At 42.3% G+C, this 18,338-nt stretch overlaps 1 protein-coding gene across 3 annotated transcripts in view; it reads right to left on the bottom strand.

Annotated features, from left to right (window-relative positions):
• Positions 1-4,618: 4,618 nt before the first annotated feature.
• Positions 4,619-18,338, bottom strand: part of adarb1b (adenosine deaminase RNA specific B1b) — a 140,459-nt gene continuing 126,739 nt past the window's right edge. For all 3 annotated transcript variants that reach the window (XM_039817906.1, XM_039817907.1, XM_039817905.1), the window contains 3 exons: positions 12,083-12,264; positions 7,728-7,906; positions 4,619-5,525 (listed from right to left, as the gene is read on the bottom strand). In XM_039817906.1, the coding sequence (XP_039673840.1) occupies positions 5,349-5,525; positions 7,728-7,906; positions 12,083-12,264 (538 nt within the window). In that variant the 3' untranslated portion in view covers positions 4,619-5,348. The remainder of the gene's footprint in view (positions 5,526-7,727; positions 7,907-12,082; positions 12,265-18,338) is intronic.

Consider the following 18,338-nt stretch of genomic DNA (forward strand, 5'->3'; position numbering starts at 1 on the left):
CGTCTCTGTAAGATTGGGAATGATTGAGATTTCTCTTGGCACAGCTACCAGAAGACTTCACACTTTCAGACACGTTGCTCACGTCACATTTACGTCTTCAAGCTCAGGTGGAGGCTGCTCAGTAACGCCCAGCCCTCCCCGGAAAAGTGCTTCTAATATCCTTCACTGGTCTCCGTCCAGAGCAACGGCATCTGTTGGTCCATTCTATATATAGTGTCTATGGTAAAGACACACACACACACACACACACACACACACACACACACACACACACACACACACACACACACACACCACGATGACAGTATGCATTTAAATAATAAATTATGCAGATTGTTTCTGTATCGACTTTCCTGCACCAATAGAGATCTTCAGTAGCTGCTGGATGGATAACTTCAGACATGTCAAGCTGCATTACAACCACGTTGAAAACTCCTATAGAGCTAATTAGACTTGTTCCGATACCGATAACAGTATCGGAAATGCCTAAAGTTGCCTAAAAGGCTGGTATCTGTATCGGCAAGTACGGGAGTCTATGCACCAATCCAATACCATTTAATTTAGCCTTTAAAGTAGTTTATTTATGTATTTTTCCCTTATGACTGACAATGTAGATAAATAAAAAAGTTCTATGGCATTCATTCTTTGTATGGGGTTTAACCTAAGACATGCCAACAATGATAGCAACCATATCACATCCATACAGGGATAGTAATATACAGCTGTTAAAACATAATAATTATATAGATATACTGTATACCCGGTACCTGCCGATACGCAAGTTCAGGTAGCAAAATCGGTTTCGGAAAGGAAAAAATAGTAGCGCAACATCTCTGAAGCTAATGTACTGTATGATTGAAATGTTCAGGTACGTACTGTACGATTTGTTGACGATTACTTTTTTATTAAAGCCATTTTACCGTCCTTACATTTACGTGTCATCATCCACACTGGCCGCGTTGTTGATTATCGATCTGTTGGCTCTTCTAAGTTCGTGCTGTCCCGTGGGTGTGCATACAGCAAGGACGTCCAGTGGTGGAGAGTCAAGTACTGTACTTAAGTACAATTTTGAGGTACTTTCCATTTGATGCTATTTTACACTTCTACCTCACTACATTTCAGAGGGGAATGAATTCAACCTACATGCAATAAAAGATTTACCTAGTGGCTCCCAACCTTTAAGAAATAAATGAAAAAAGTAAATGCAAATTTGTGTAGCAAATTATATTTCCTAACCTAGTAATCATCTCAGCCCTTAGATTTATCTTGAGACCCTTGGGAGGGGGCCTGACCCCTATCTTAGGATCCACTAGGCTTAAACTACCTAACTGTATACTGTATAAAACAGTCCCACTTCAACCAGCTACAACAGTGAAATGCTGCTTTTGCACTGACGCATCAGTATAAACAATCTAATAATGTAATAACAACACCGTAGCACATTGAAATAGGCAGAACAAGTAATTTCCTTTGCTATTTTATGTACATTTTGCTGATTAATACTTTTACTTGAGTAAAGGATCTAAATAGCCTATGTTTTCCACCACTGAGGACATCTGCTTACATGACATCCTCGTTCTAATCGTTTATCTGTGTCTTAAGCCCCCAACGTCTCCAGCGCTGCCTGGAAGGCACTAGGATTAGGCAATGGTTATGGTTAAGGTTAGGGTTATGGTTAAGGTTATGGTTATGGTTAGGTGCCTTGAAGTCAGCGGTCGCAGCGCTGCCTGGAAGGAGACGTCGGGGGCTTAAAACACCATCGAGCGTTCGAATTACAGCAATGGCTATTTCGGCAAACTGAAGGGAGAGAATGCATTCATTCGGTCATGATGAACCTCATAAAAAATCTTTATCTTAAAATGAAGGTTACATGTGTGGTGGTAAAGCAGCCACAAAGCATCAGAATGATGATGCAAATCATTTCAGTCTTCTTTATTTAGTACACACAAAACAGTTACTATATGTAGATAAGTGAAATCCAAAAGCACCTTGAAGCATTCAGTGTGTAAATTGAATTTTCTCCATTCTTATTTAACACACACACACACACACACACACACACACACACACACACACACACACACACACACACACACACACACACACACACACACACACACACACACACACACACACACACACACACACACACACACACACACAATGTGATAAGAAAGAATTCCAGCCATGTGCAAAAGTAAACTAAGAACTCTTTTATTGTTTTTTGTTCATTTTATATATCTATCTTTAGCTGTTTTGTTTTTTTCTACTCGAGTCCTTTAAAAGTTTGTCATCATGCTAGGTGCAGCTTCAGTGTTGGTAGTACATGCAAGGGGTTTGCTTGTTGGTGGAGTTTTTCACACATCGGACAACTGGAGAGAGGGAGAACGGGGAGCGGTGGCTCTGAAACTCAGAGTGGAAGAAGACTGACCACTCTGGGAGTCACCGAACAATAAAAATAAAAGAGAGAAATCCACTACTGCTGCAGGGGGGGGTGGGGGGCACTGACCATCATCGAGGATTCACAAAGGGTTAAGCGGAAGCAGTTCAGTTTCTTGCTGTGATAGTTGCCATCCAATCCATAAACGGGGACGGTTTTTTTTATCATGACATCATCAGTTGACATCTTTAGTGCAGTCAAAAGAAGAAGAAAAAACTCTAGAAGCAGGCAGTCTTTTTTTGGGGGGGCGGGGGTGTTGGTGCTCAGACAGCTTTGCACAGAGGGAAGGGAACAGGAGAAGAACAAAGACTGGAGGGGGGCAGAGGGGGAGGGAAACTTCAGACTCCTGTTTGTGACGTGGGTGACATTAAAGGACACATCAGGAGTATTGCTCGTGACTTTGGTTTAGGTCTACCTGTCAGAGGGGGGGTGGGGGGGGGTGGGTTCTGTGATCCACATTTCACATATTCTAGCAAGTCCACTCTGGTAGAATCCCCTTTCCTGCTTCTCTAATACTGACTGAAATAGAAGTAAAAAAAAGAAAAGAAAAAGGGTACATACAGTATATGACATCACATGTGCCAGCTTGTGGATGCCACTTTTAGCTGAGGCACCTTACAGTGCAGTTTCTTTTTTTTTTTTTTTTTTTTAAACATTGGTGGCTACAATGGGGATGAAGCCTGTTAACCCCGGCAGTGTTAGTGCCATGCTTTATGGTGCCCAGTGAGTCACAGAGAACCACTAATACTTTACATCAACATCTTCACAATCCCAGCAACAGGGAAAGAGTCCAAACTGTTGGTGGGATGCGATGAACTGATTGTACAGGGAACGGAACTTTTTTGTTGTTGTTCCTTATATACAGAGAACTACTTTTACTGCAGCAATGATGATCGCAGGTCACAATATACACGTGGCCACTGACAGCTAGAGATGCACTAAAGAAGAAGCCTGACAATCAAATGGCCCCTGTATCGAATGGAATACACAGTTTTTGTAGAAATCAAAAGTAAACAGTGGAAAATACAGGGGGCAGAAACACACATGGACATCATCTTTGGTGAAGATTCCACAGAGTATGCTTAAAGACGTCTGAGCACACACATACTGTAGATTGCACACACAAACACACATACATTTCCTACTGCTGGGAAAAGGAATTAACTGCAGTTACTTGGAAACGATGTCCTCATTTACAAATTGCAAACACGAGGACATTTATGCACTGTAAAGGTGTAAAAGGTCAGATCACAGAGGTGTTCTTGAACTACTAACACGTTCCTGTAGATGGAGTAGAGAGGACGACTAAAATGACATCACACTGGAATACGTTTGGTTGTAACCTACTGGTAGAGTTTTCGCAGATATTAGCATACGGTCTGTTCGTGTTACGTCACTGTTCCTCTCGCTGAGAGTTATGTGGAGGGGTTTACGACATGTTTGCATTTCAGACTATCACTACGGACTGGCATAATGTGGCATCCAGTGAGTGTAACTTCACGTACTGTCTGTGGCACTACAGCACATAGACCGTGCCTTCTACTAATAGTTTAACTGACAGCTATCATGGATCCCTGCCACAACAAAGTGACACGATCTGAGAGGTCTGTGTATCACCATTTTCACTGCAGTAGTATCCCCAATCCTGAAATGCCCAACTTTTAAGAAAAACAAAAACTGTCCCCGTCCCTCCCCCCCTAAAACAAATAAACCAACAATCACAAGAAATCTAGAAAATAGAGACAAAGATTCAAAGCTGCCTGTGGAGGAAGATGCTGGCATTCATTCAAAATCATTCACTGATGGGCGCACAGGGCTCTCCACGGTGTGTTTTCTGCTCTGTAGGCCTCCCAGTTCAGTTCCCATGCAAAGCCATGGCTTGGATCAAGGAAAAATACAACGTGCAGCACCTCCCAAAGCTTGTCCCAAGACCCGGGCGAGGGGAGGAGTCGGAGAGGGGGTTGGGGGGGCTGGGGGGCATGAGGCTGCGATGCTCTCAACATGACCGCCCCCATTGTTCAAGTATGAAATGAGAGTGACATAATATAACTTACAGAACATATGCACGAATTAATGAACAAGACATAGAAAAATCAACAAAAAGTGTACTGAACTGCTGTGACCCCTGGCCTGTACGGTATATTCTTTCCAGTCAGTGAATCAAACAGGGTCACAATATTTTTGGAACATTTTTCATCTTTAATACAGGGTCTAAGAACATGTAGTCTCATCTAAGGAACGGACCAAGTAACACACACTAAAAGTTATATAACTATTTTAGGTTCTCTTTCTTTTTTTTCAGCACTAGATTTACATCCTGAAGATTTATGCATCTTTAAATTAAAGTTCGTCAAAAGTCATTCATTTTAGCAAGTAGATTGGTTTTTTTCCAGGTCCATACACATTGGTTTTAGTTAACGAAGATTGTGTGTTTTCTCGGCTACATTTCACACTAAACTGGCTACACTCGTTGATCCAGAAAATAGACACAACTGCATAATTTTAACTTCCACATCAATGGCATTAAAAAAACATGGATTCCAGTTTTAAAACAGAAAACAAGTAAGATGAAAAATAAAAATCCACCATTAAAACATCCATTAAAATCAAATTCAAAATGGACAAAAATCAATATTATGAGAAAAGACATGGTGAGGCTGAGGTCCACTGAGGAATAAGAATGATGAGCTATGAACGGTTTGTGAAACTACGAACGTTTGTTTCCACGAGTACAAGTGCACGTGCGCGCCTACACACGGGACGGAGGTAAGTGTCTCTGTGGGCTGGTTGTTAATAGGGGGCTCTCTTGCTTTCAGCCCTGGGTCAGGGGGTGGGGGGTGGGAGGAGTGGTGGTGGAGTGGGAGGGTGGGGTGGGGGGTTCAGGAATCCCTTTGGTCCCTTGACTCCCTCAGGAGCAGAGGGTGAACTGGTCTTGCTCAATGGGCTTTTTGACCCAGGCCCCCAGGCCGGCCTTGTGGAAGGCCTTGATGAGCGCCTGCTTGGCAGAGTGGTACTCCGTGGCGGCCTGCTTGGCTTCATGGTAAGAGCTGGGCTTGAGCACTTTGATCCACAAGATGGATGACAGCTGAAAAAGGGAAAGAGAGGTTAAGCTCTAAGTATGTAAATACAGCTCATGGCATTGACTGCAGCTCTGTCCAATCGCTATCAGTCTACATCGACGGCGTTTCATTTCCGGGATTGTTCAGGTGGCGCGGGAAATTTCGCCGGACGTCCGTTAACCTTCCGAGGCTATTTTGCAGCGGCACCGTGGCTCTGCCCGGCGCTTAGCGCCGCCCAAGACGATTGTGATTGGTTTAAAGAAATGCCAATAAACCAGAGCAGGTTTTTTCTCCCATCCCGGAATGCTGTGTGGACTAACCAGACCCTCCTCCGCAGCTCTGTAGAGGAAGGTCTGGCAATGCGCGGCTAAATCGCTACCTGTGTTTAACAAAAATCTTCAACCATAACGAAAGAAATGAAGTCAATCAGCAAGACTGACTGTCCTCGCTCTAATTTCTGGGCTTGTTTTCCCAGACGTTAACTTTCACTTACAGGGTCAATTGTTGACGTTTCAGTTCATATTTGATTAATCACATCTCTGTGCGGGGTCTGGGAACAATCATGTTTTTTTTCTAGCATGATATCCAGGTAAGTAGCCATGACATGCATATGAAGACCCACTTTTCCAAGATCCTTTTATTTAAATGAGTCAGCTGGAAACATTCAAAAGTCAGCCAATAACAACTTTCAACCCACTCACGGAAGTAGCTTAACCCTTGCCTTGTCTTCCCGTAGACCATGCAACTTTTCGTTTTTTCGGGGTCAAAATTGAAAGTTAAAACCTGCAGACACTTTTGTCACTTTTCCCGAAGTTCTTTGTCGATTTTTTGGGACATTTTAGTTGTTGCTTTGACCAAGTTTTTAAAGATTTCTCTGGCATTTTTTGTCTCTTTATGACGTTTTCTCACTTTTCCCAAAGTTCTTTGTCACTTTTTCCAATGTCTTTGTCGAATTCTTTAGAACGTTTTTGTTGTTTTTTTCCCCCCTACATTTCTGTCACAATTTTTAGTGTTCTTTTATTCAAATGCTATAAAATTATAGCTTGACAAGCCAGACCCATATTAAGATGTTGGGTCTGGAAACTCACCATTGGCAGGGTTGTCTTTCAAATTCCCTCTGCACTCATAGCCAACCAGAGCAACGCTAGTTGATAGATTAAACTTTTGCCGTATCCGGTCGTCAAAACTCTGAACACATATTTCTTTTTTAAGAATGACTTCAGTGCTTTACTCCGAGTCTTCCAGAGTCGCGGCCAAAGCCGACCGCTGTTCGCCGGCAGCAGCAGCCATCTTCTTTGTTTTCAAGTAGCGGGGAATTCACGCGGAACCGTCGCAACTCTGCCGTCCTTATGTTAAGCCCGCCCACCGACTCTATACACGATGTGATTGGCCTGACCAGAATTTGGTTTTTCCAGCTCGCAAGCCAACGGAGAGTTGATAGACTGACCCTGGCTGCAAATTACATTTGCTGCCGCTAGGGTTTGTCTAGATTTCTAGGCTAATAAAATTAAATAAAACACCCAAATTCAATGAAAATAGGGAACTGATCAGTTATTTAATTTGTGAAGAGCGTTGTATGGAAACATCCCCTTTATTTTTTTTGACAATTTGGTTGAAGGAAACCCACATTTCTGATTTAGAAACTTTTGGAAAATGGGTCAAATTTGACCCCGAGGACAACAGGACGGTTAAGTCAGCTGATAAAATCTGTCAGCGACATATTTCATTTCAGTCGGCAGGATTGACGATGACCTATCTGCACTATCTGTGCGTTTAAGGACCAAATGTGATTTATGCAAAAAAGTTGTTTAGTTCATATTTGACCAATCAGATCTCGGTATGTGGTCTAGGAACAATCATCATGCTACTGCTGGAATTCAACGTCCTGTTTGACCTAAAAGATGTCTCAGTGGTGCCCTACAGGTAGGTACCCCAGCTCCTTTTACTTCATCCAGCTTTTCAAGGAAGTACGATTTGAAACTTCAGGTTTCCTTCAGGCTGCTTAATGTGACATGCTGCAGCTGGGTCACACAGTAGCAGTTTGCAAATTCTTAAATTGTTATCCAAACATGATTGATTCAACAAAACCTGACTGGATGGTAAACCAATGGAATGTGACCAAAACGACAGCAGCCCACATTGCTGATGAATATGGCTGGGTGTAAAAGTACTTTTGAATATGGACGGAAACTAAAACGCTTCATAACACCCGAGTGCAGTGTATCTACCTTGGAGTGCAGGCGCACCCAGCGGCTGTAGAGGGCGTGCTTGCAGAGACGTGAAGCGCGACCCATGTCGTCCTTGCCTGTGGTTGCATTGATCACCTCCAGGACCTGATCCCCCACCGTCCAGTTCACACTGAAGTTGGGCGCCTTGCCCGGCTGCCTGGCCTCTGCATTACTTATACCTGGAATCAAAAACAAATGAGGGTAAAAGACTGAGCAAGCCAAAACTGATTGTCGCCGTCCAAAACAAAAACATGTATCCATCCAAAAACATGTAAATAATTTCATGATTTTAAAGGTCCCATGACATGGTGCTCTTTGGATGCTTTTATATAGACCTTAGTGGTCCCCTAATACTGTATCTGAAGTCTCTTTCCCGAAATTCAGCCTTGGTGCAGAATTACAGCCACTAGAGCCAGCCCCACAATGAGCTTTCCTTAGGATGTGCCATTTCTGTCTGTAGCTGTTGAGGAGGCGAGGGGGGGGGGGCAAGGTGGAGGGTGGGGGTGTGGCCTTGACCAACTGCCACTTTGCTCGTTTGAAAGCCATGATGTCTCTCTCTCATGGGTGGGCTAAATTCTCTGGGTGGGCAAAGCAGAGAAAGAGGAGGTAACCTTGCTCCTTATGACCTCATAAGGAGAAGATTCCAGCTTTCATTTTCTCAAAGGCAGAGCAGGATACCCAGGGCTCCGTTTACACCTATCGCCATTTCTAGCCACTGGGGGACCATAGGCAGGCTGGGGAAACTCACATTAATGTTAAAAAATCTCATAAAGTGAAATTTTCATGCCATGGGACCTTTAAGTTAATCGGATAAGCTTCAGGATTCCTTTATGGTTTGTGAAAATCCTGCTTCTTATTAAGCTGAATAAACCATGTAAATACTCATAAGATTACCAGAAAAAATGCATTGCCACACAGCTGAAAACAAGTTGGCATGTTGGAGGTTATCACAGGACTGTCCCAGACTAAAATACTGAATAAAATGTTTTCCTTTCGCAGCACTGTCCACATTTTAAGAACCTTTTTTTCCGCCAACGTGTTGGGAAAAGACCCTCAAAACATAAAATGTCTTCAAGCTTTCAAGCAGAAAAAGGGACTGTAATACGATAATTATTTTCTTTCTCTGTCCTCCAAAGCTTCTGTGGGAGACACACAGGACCTTAACCGCCTGCTACCCTACTGCATGGATACATTAAACAATGGATGAGGTACCAAACATGGCAACCCATTCTTTCAAATGACAGCTACTCCCACAGCTCTAACAGCAACTTTTTTCCTTGCTTTTCTTTTGCTTTTGCTACTGAGTGGAGACAAAATATGATCCACCCAGGGGGACTATGAGGTCAGAGCCTGCTTTCTTTCAGCACACTACTGGGCATCAGCCTCCACTGTATCTAAAGCATAAATGGGAGATATATGGATGCTATAAATCCCGGTGTCTTGCTCTTGTGTGTGTGTGTGTGTGTGTATTAAACTTCTTCTTGGTTCCATTTGGCAGCACTTATGGCAGAAGATGATTTAAAGGGGATGAAATCCTCAGCGCTCTAACGCCACAGCCCTTCACCGCTAAAAACTCTCTAAAGCGGAAAAGGTTAATAACCCCATACTATTATCTCCTTTACCCGACATTTAGAGAGCAACCAGGGGGGAGGAGCAGGGGGAGCTGCATATAGCTCCAGGCCCTGTGAGAAGCATCACTTCGGGCCCTATCTTGCACTCAGCGCAATTGCCTTTGTACACCGACGCATGTATCGTTCCTATTTTGCACCCGACGCACAGCGGACTTTTCCCTCCACAGACGCACGTCGGTAAATTAGGGATTGTATTTGCGCTCCCGGGGGCGGTTCAGCGAAAAGAGGCGGCGTGTTCCGGCGCAAACGTTCCCTGGTGCAATTTTGCAGTTTCAGAAAACAAGTCCGCCACAGACCAGGAAAAACCTGGTCTAAAGTCAGTGGCGCTAGTCTAAAGTCAGTAGCGCCTTATTCAGATGCTATTTTAGGGGCGCATGCTTGGCCATAATGTAGCGTGTGCACAACGCGCATACACTTCTCTCATCTTAATGGATGCAGCAGTTCCCATTTTTGCAAACCATACATAATTACAAAGAAAAATATTACTGAAATTGCGCTTCAGGTGTTTGGATAGGTCAGGAGGTATTTTACAGTAAAATCCTCAAAAAATTGCAGCATTCTTTGTGGCTTGTTGTCTTTTACACAATATTTCCATGAATCATGGATGTGTTGACATAAATGAGGAAATATTAGAGGACTTAAGGAGACGTGATGTTGAACTACGGCGGGATTGGACACTCCGGCGGAATCTGGTCCGGGAGTGGGAATGCGCTCCTGGTGGAGCGGGTGGACGGAGATGGAGTGGGGGAAGGAGGAAGGGGCACAACAGGTGCAGGTGGTGCGTTTGGAGGCCCACGCTCCACGGCTGCAGCAATCCTCTCCAGACTTGAGGAGATGCGCCCGAGAGGCCGCAGCAACATCGCCACCCGGCCAAGACGGGCATTTATTACTTTGCCGCATCCCGGACAGCTCCCGCTGGCGTGCGCCAGGCAAATCCGCCGTCATAATAGCAATCCGCCACGGAACAAGCGCGCCTGATCTTAAAGGGAATGTGAGATTACGCTCTGATTGGTTATTTTCACGTTACGCCCAAACCACACCTAGCTACTTCAGACCAACCCATTTTAGATTTGCGTCGGGCACAAGACTCATTTATCCCGCCGGTATAATAGCATCAGCGGCCGAGATCCGCCCACAAAGCTACTTGCGTTTCACGTTTGATACTTGCGTTTCAGATCGTTAAAATAGGGTCCTTCACCTGTTTGATTTAGAGTTCAATTTGAAGTAGTTTTGGCTGTTGCCCTGTGCTGTTATTCTTATTTGTTAAAACGGATGACTTGCTAAACTCCAGCGATTAAAGGTGCTCTAAGCGATGTTGGGTGACGTTCAAAGTATTGTCAAACAAAATGGAAGCTAGCTCGCCCCTCCCTCCTCCTCATCCCGTCCCCTCCCCCTCCCTTTCACGCACTAACCCCCCCAACCCCCACCCCCAAATCCTTCTTGTCGGTTATTGGCTGGAACACTGTTTGTTATGTTTGGTGGTGCAGGTTGGCACAGTTTGTTTTTGTTGCCGTTTGTGGAGCCTGGGCTGTCTACAGAGACCGCGTTTTTTTTACAGTGTGTTCAGGGGACAGGCAGCTAGTGGATAGTGAGGAGATGTTTGCTGTATGTGACAAAACGCAGAGCACCTTTAACACTTAAGTAATCCTAAACGTGGAGAAAAAAAACTGACTGCAATGACGGCATTGTGCCGTCTTTTGTTATTGTTTTGATTGAGAGACCCCTATGTGGCAGAAAATTACATATCGTGCATTTAAGAACCAAATGTGATTTATGCAAACCCAACACTACTTCTTCTGAACAACCAGAAGACAAAAAATGAATGCTACATCTAAAAATAGAAAATACAACAAACAACAACAGAAACAGCAGGAGCCCTGGTCTATATGGCCTTTTTAAAAGGTCAAGCCAATGCTGGAAATTTACACAAAATGATAAAGCTTTTCAAATTCCACAGGAACTAGGTAAATGTCAGCTCAGATCAAACAGAAGAGAACAGCAATAACTGTCTTTCTGCTGTGGACTGACCAGTGAGGAGGATGAATGTGTTTACTGCTTAGGATTACCGTCTTACTCTCTGATATTTAGACAGCTAGAGTTTGATTGGCGAAGATTGCCAAGGAGATCCCCTTAAAACAAGACAATGTGAACGTGATCATGCTTTTACCTCAGCCTGACGTCTTGTTAAGTTTAGTCTACAATATATCAACGACGTTTTATTTCAGGGATTGTTCACGCGCCGCCGGAAATTCCGCCAGATGTCCCTCATTTCGCCTGGTTGTCCGCTACCTTCCGCTTTCTTTGTGTTGACATTTTAAACTCCGGTGGATTTCTGAGGACTATGGTTAACTGCTCCTCAGATCTCTGCAGGTAAATCCAGACGGCTAGCTAGACTATCTGTCCAATCTGAGTTTTCTGTTGCACAACTAAAACAACCTTTGAACGTACACACGTTCCACCAAAACAAGTGCCTTCCCGAGGCAGAGGCACAGTTGCTCCGTTCGCCGCCAACGATGATTGTGATTGATTTAAAGAAATGCCAATAAACCTGAGCATGTTTTTCCTCTCATCCCGGAATTCTGTGTGGACTAGCCAGACCCTCCTCCGCAGCGCTGTGGAGGAAAGTCTGGCAATGCGCGACTAAGTTAAGTTAACGTGTCAGCATCTTTCAGCAGAAATCTGATGTTATTTCCCCATCTAATCCACATCAAAGCAGGCACTCACCACTGAGAAGAGGCCTGTTGAGGGTGAACTGCTGGGGCAGGTCCTCGATATCGGCGATGCGCTGGTACATGGCCCTGGAGAGGTGGTCGCCATGGTAAAGGCTGCCAAGGATGATGCTGGAGAAGTAGATTGGCTCTGTGAAGTAGCTCATCAAAGAGCCCTGGATGCCTACCACATTCCACCTGCAAGACACAGACACACACACAGTTACAGTTATTCAGAAGACAAATAGTCTCATCAAACCAAACACGTTGGTGACTGATCTCATAAATTGGCGTATGTATGACACGCCAATTCGTATGCCATTTTGGTGTGTTATCAAGACGCATAATCGCTTTTTGGGCGGGTAAAACACAGGACACTTTTCACTCGTTTTTTAGTGTTAGTAAAGCCTTTCCCCAATGTTCTATTCCTAAACCCAACCATTTTTTTCTTTTTTTTTTTTAGCATTAACTGTTAAACACAATGTATCTGTGAGCTCAAACACCAGCTTTTCTACCAATGTTTTTTTTTTGCTTCATTTTCATGGTTGTAATTACAAACTGTCAACTCCTCATTGTCCTGAACATGAAAATATGCTTTACAAAAGTCCGGATGACTTTCAATGGTTGACATTAGACAGTGAAAATGATTGTAATCAGCCTAAAAAGTGCCCGGAGACGGTATGACAAACATGCAAAGGAGATCAGGTTTCTTCAGCATCCAAAGCGTCTGGGAACTGAGTATAAAAAAAACCTGTATGATAATGTGGTACGTGCATAAGTGGACACACACATACAGCCGCATAAGCAAAAATATATATTAGTACATAGCCAGCCAATGCAATCCACCGTCACAACTCTACAGTTGTATACATTCTGAGGTATCCAATTTCATTTTCCACAAACTTCTTTGTATTTCTATGCTGTGTCATTAACCATCTCTTCCCAGTCATTTTCCCATTGACATGCTCTGTGAAGCATCGCCTGCACCACCCCACTCAGAGAGAGAGAGAGAGAGAGAGAGAGAGAGAGAGAGAGAGAGAGAGAGAGAGAGAGAGCAGATACAGACAAGAAAGAGGGATGGAGATAGAGAAAATATGAGAGAGAGGAGGGGAGAAACATGACAGAGAGGGTTAAGGAAAATGAGAGTAGACCAAGGAGAGAGCAAAAGTTCCATAGAGATGAAAGACTTAAAGACTAAGGTTGGTGTATGTTTCCCGTGTACCCTCTGTGTGGCATTCAGCTCCAAGCTCATTTATTCCTACAGTAATACATACATCTTCAAAAACAAAAGCCACAAATAAATGTCAACATACTGACGCTTGGTCAGGACCCCTTGCCGTCACTTCCTAACAATCCGTGTCCTGCCCCTTTGACGTCACTTTTCGACACTCATTTTGCAACACGTAGGATTAAACCACTTATTTAGGGTTAGGAAAAAATCATGTGTAGGGTTAAAAAAAATGTATGTTTAAGTGAACCACGGGACACGAACCCCGGTCTCCAGGGTGAAAGTCCTGTGCTGTTTGACCCATCCACCACCCAAACCTACCTCCTTGTGCTGATTTTCAGTCTTAAATACGACTCCCTACCATAAGTGCTCTTCATACTACGCCATCTTACAGCGCCGTGGTCGAGCAGCTGCTCTGCCTGGTGCGACTTAGTCTATATCCACGACGTTACACTTCTGGGATTGCTCAGTTGTAGCCGGAAAATCTGGCGGATTTTTCACATTTTTCGGCCGGATGTCCTTTACTAGGTGCGTCGCAACAGACGCTAAAGGGTGCGCTGAAGGCCAACGACCAGGCATCAGGTATGTTGACAAGGTGGGAGTAAGAAGGGCTTGCACAAATACATGGTTTATATTTTGTTTTTGTTGAAAAAAAAAAAAAAAAAAAAGGGCTAAATCATTTCCTATTTTCAGGTGCGATTAACACACATTTGGTGTATTAGTACGTATTTACGGCAACAGGAATGTGTATATGGGATTGACTCTAAAAAGCTATAGTGCCCATGTTCATGGTTATTAAAAAAAAAACATGTCACCCAGAGCAACAGTGTGGCTCAATGTCTTTTTTTATTACTTTTTGGACAACAATAGAGCTCAATGGCACATCAGAATGAGCTATATGAGACTTCGGCTACACGGGCAATACTTTCACTTTCACAATGTTTTTATTCCACTCATGGACAAAGACTCTCACTCGGCAATATGTTTTCATCAAGTTATTTTTTTTTTTTACAAACAATTTTTCAAGCACCTTGCTTTGCTTGCACAAATTGTAAAAGCAGAGACACTGGTCTATATCTTTATTAAATCTTTTTTAAAAAGTGGGATGACCTTTGTGGTTTTCATCTTATCAGGAACTATACCTGTACAAAAGGAAAGATTGAAAATATAACTAGGAGGTTTCAGTATACAGTCAACAGTTTTTTTTCACTACAATCATGTCCAACCCATCACTATCGCTTGATGTCTTGTTCTTTTGTATGTTTTGCTACAATTGATCTTATTTCATTTTCACTCACTTCTCCTAAAACCATGGACTGCACCACTTTACTGTCCCAACTCTAACCATCTTCAAGTTGTACATCAGTACTTTTGTTAATAGAGTTTGCCAAATTGGGCCCAACATTTACAAAATAGGAGTTAAATTCATTTGCCACTTCTTTCCTGCTTTTTATAACCTTATTGTTGTCATTGATAACATGATCCTATAAGTTAGTAGGATGAATTCAGTTTGTTGGATTTGTTGATATTAAAAAATATAGATTGGCCTTTATCTATTAAGGACCACTAAAAAAAAAAAAAAAAAAAACAATACACTGACAGTGTGATGATGAGCTCTTCCCGTTCTCCCTTTTCGCTTCAGGCAGACTGTTGGAGAGTGTGTGAAATTACCAACATGGATCCACAATGAGGAATATGCAAGCATAAGACCCCAGGCTACTCAGAGATGCCATCGTCTCCATATGCAATATTCTGTGTGTGATATTGTGTGAATGTGAAAATGAAATCTCGAAATTGCATAGCTGCGAGCATGAAGCACACATTCAGCACAGTCAAACAGCCTTATACAATTGTGCAGTAACTCACACACATTTTTTTCATCACAACAGGGTTACACAAACACACCTGAAAACACTCTAAAAGGCACACGCAGTAGAAAGAACCACAAACAAGCACACACACATTTGGAGTTATGTTTTCAGAAGGCATTCACTTTCATTCCCGTCAAACATCTCTGTATTTCTTCTTTTTATTTAATTTTTTTTTTATCTTATTCAATATCAAGAACAGGGTCAAAACAAGTCAGTAGGTTTACGTAATCAGCTGTTAAACGATATACAAACAGGAGGAAAAAGGACAAAGAGAGAAATAACCCATAAGAGCTTTGGCTGTTTCTTAATGAGCTCATTGAAATAGCACTAAAGGCAGAGAACTGCTTGTTCTCACTAAAGCCGTGGAGTTGGGCATGTAATCAAAGGAAAACGAGAGGAGAGAAAACATTGTGTAAGGAGGGAACATTATACGCACGGTCAAAGTGTGCCAGTCAGTTGCTGTATTAAATAGCAGGCCCGCGGCTAACAATCACTCACACGGGGACAGAAGCAGGTGGGCAGCAGATTTCTCACCTGATTACAGTTTTTTTTTTTATTGCTAAACGATAGTGGTCACAACTGAAGCCACATGTGCAAAACTCTAACCACAGTCTGCACTACCAACAGTCACCTGAGCTAAACAGTTCAAATTACCAGCAAAACTCATTCAAAGCAACACAACTCAACACACGTCTCAAAACAGACTCAGTGCAGCCAAACGCTATGAACAGTCCTCACTGAGATAACACACACTGCCACTCAGAACACACTGAGGGCCAGATGTACGTACATTTGCCAATGTAGCGTTATCAACGCAATGGCCAACCTGCAGAAAGCGCACGCTGTGATACTTCAGCTTACGCCGTATTTACCAAACCTGCAGTTCATTGGGTAATCAACGCCTTTCTCCGCCCACTATACCGTAAATTGCACGCATCTTTCTATCATCTTTCTACGTTGCGAAACAAATACACCTGAAGTGGGCACAAAAGCGTTAGCATATCTAGCCCTGAGAGTAAAAACACTAGCGTCAAACACTAATACAGAAATTACAAACTTTCTCATCTTTACAGTTTGAACAGTTGAAGTGACTTCACACCACTCAATAGTTTTGTTAAAGAAAAGATATACATTTTATGTAATAAAACAACTTTTAAGTAAGGTAAACAAGAAGGAATGTAAATCAGCAGTTTGCTTCAATATAGTATTTTGTCTCTAGTAATTTATGGAATTACTGGAAACAAAATACTGCATAACAGTACCAACGAATAGTGTGACTAATCCTGGCTCTCTCCAGCATCATGTGGTAAGTTCTCTTCATCACATTAGATGTCTGCATCATCTCTAAATACAAATGAATGTGGTGTTTCTATTGCTTTCACCTCCATTACTTTCTGAAAAACAGTAAGAACACAGTTTTACTATAGTAAAGATATAGTGTTTTTCACTTCTTCTTTTTTGCTTACATAACCTCAGACATCTTACCTGGACATATTGGTATCTTTGCTGTTTTACCGGTTTCTCTCAAACGGTACAGTGTATAATTGTTTCATTCTTATTTGGTGTTTGTATACAAAAAAAGGCTTTCTGAGCTTTCTCTATATAAATACCGTATATGTTCACTAACTAGTCTAAAACAAGACACCTGCTCAGGCTTTCAGCGAAAATTGCAATCAGCAGTGTTTGATAGGCACCAGACTGAAATCTATTCTGTTTTGAATGTGTGGTTAACAAGTTTTGACAGCAGTGTGTTAGCATTTGAACAAAGTGCTGTAAATCCACATGAACTGCTGCTGTGCAAACTGTAGTTTGAGTTTTGCACATGTGGTTTCAGTTGTGCCCACTGTCGTTTAACAACCGAAAAAAACTGTAAAAGCTGTGTGAGGGCAGAGGGAGACACCTTGCATACAGCAGTCTTTCCCTCACAGTGGAAGTTATATACTCATAATACCAAACATAATAATAATAATAATAATAATAATAATAATAATAATACCTTTACTAATAATAATTACCTTAACTGTAATGGATTGATTTTCTGGTGCTCTAGATCAACTCCAAACTGCAGTCAACTTTAAAATAGCTCATGTTTTTCCGTGTTATCTAGTAAATCTTGGCCAAAAAAACAACAACAACAACAACACACGACAAAATGTAAGCCTTCCAACCTATTTTGTCCTCTACTGACTTGGATCGCTCCACTTTGGACAACCGCAATCACAAACCTGAATTACCAGCACCAGCTCTGACACTCCGAAAGGGCAACAAGACTTCTAACACAGTGCAAACAGCGTCCGCTACTCAGTCGACATCTCCCTCATCAAATACACTCTCAACATTCAATCACTCTGTGCGTTCAGGCAAGGTATTACAATCCTGGACATAGGAGGAAGAAGAGGAGGAAAAAAGGGGCTTGAGAGAAGAGATATGGAGAAGTTTTATCGTTCGTCACAAGAGAGGCACAGTGTTTCCTTGAACATGGACAGAGACTAAAGACGCTATGATCTGCCTGCAAAAATGCCCCAGGGACAGAGGATCCATCAATTCAGCTGTCCCTGAAACTCCCTGAAGAAAATGATAGGCTTGAAATGACAAAGCGAGGATATAATGCAATTTATTGCAGTATGAGTAAATAAAATGCATAAAAAGAGTATCATGAAACTATCTGGCTAAGTGTGCTTTCAGTATAAAGTTATAACATGAGAATGAAACATATTAATTTGTATACAGCAAAATTTACATTCTGCTTAAAGAAATAGTTTGACATTTTGGGAAATTCAATTATTTTAAGTTGAGAGTTGCAGATTTTTGTACGGATTAAATGTGTTAATTAATGAGCTTTAGAGAGGCTGCTAGGTAGATTTACTTGTCGAGAGAGCCAGACTAGCTGTTTTCCCTTGTTTTCAGTCTTTATGCTAAGCTAAGCTAAATGGCTGCCTGCTGTACCTTTATATTTAGTATGTAGACACAAGAGTGTCAATCTTCTCATCTAACTCTTAGCAAGAAAGTGAATAAACACATTTCCCAAAATGTTCAAGCGTTCCTTTAATGATTTTCTGTGAAATTTGAAGAACAACAAAGCAACAAAACAGCTGCTAGTTATAACTTATGCAGTGTTATTCCAAAAAAAAAAAAAAACTCAATCACCACTCAATTACTAATGTACTGATTGA

This window comes from Perca fluviatilis, chromosome 12, assembly GCF_010015445.1.
Source record: "Perca fluviatilis chromosome 12, GENO_Pfluv_1.0, whole genome shotgun sequence".
Classification (NCBI taxonomy): Eukaryota; Metazoa; Chordata; class Actinopteri; order Perciformes; family Percidae; genus Perca; species Perca fluviatilis.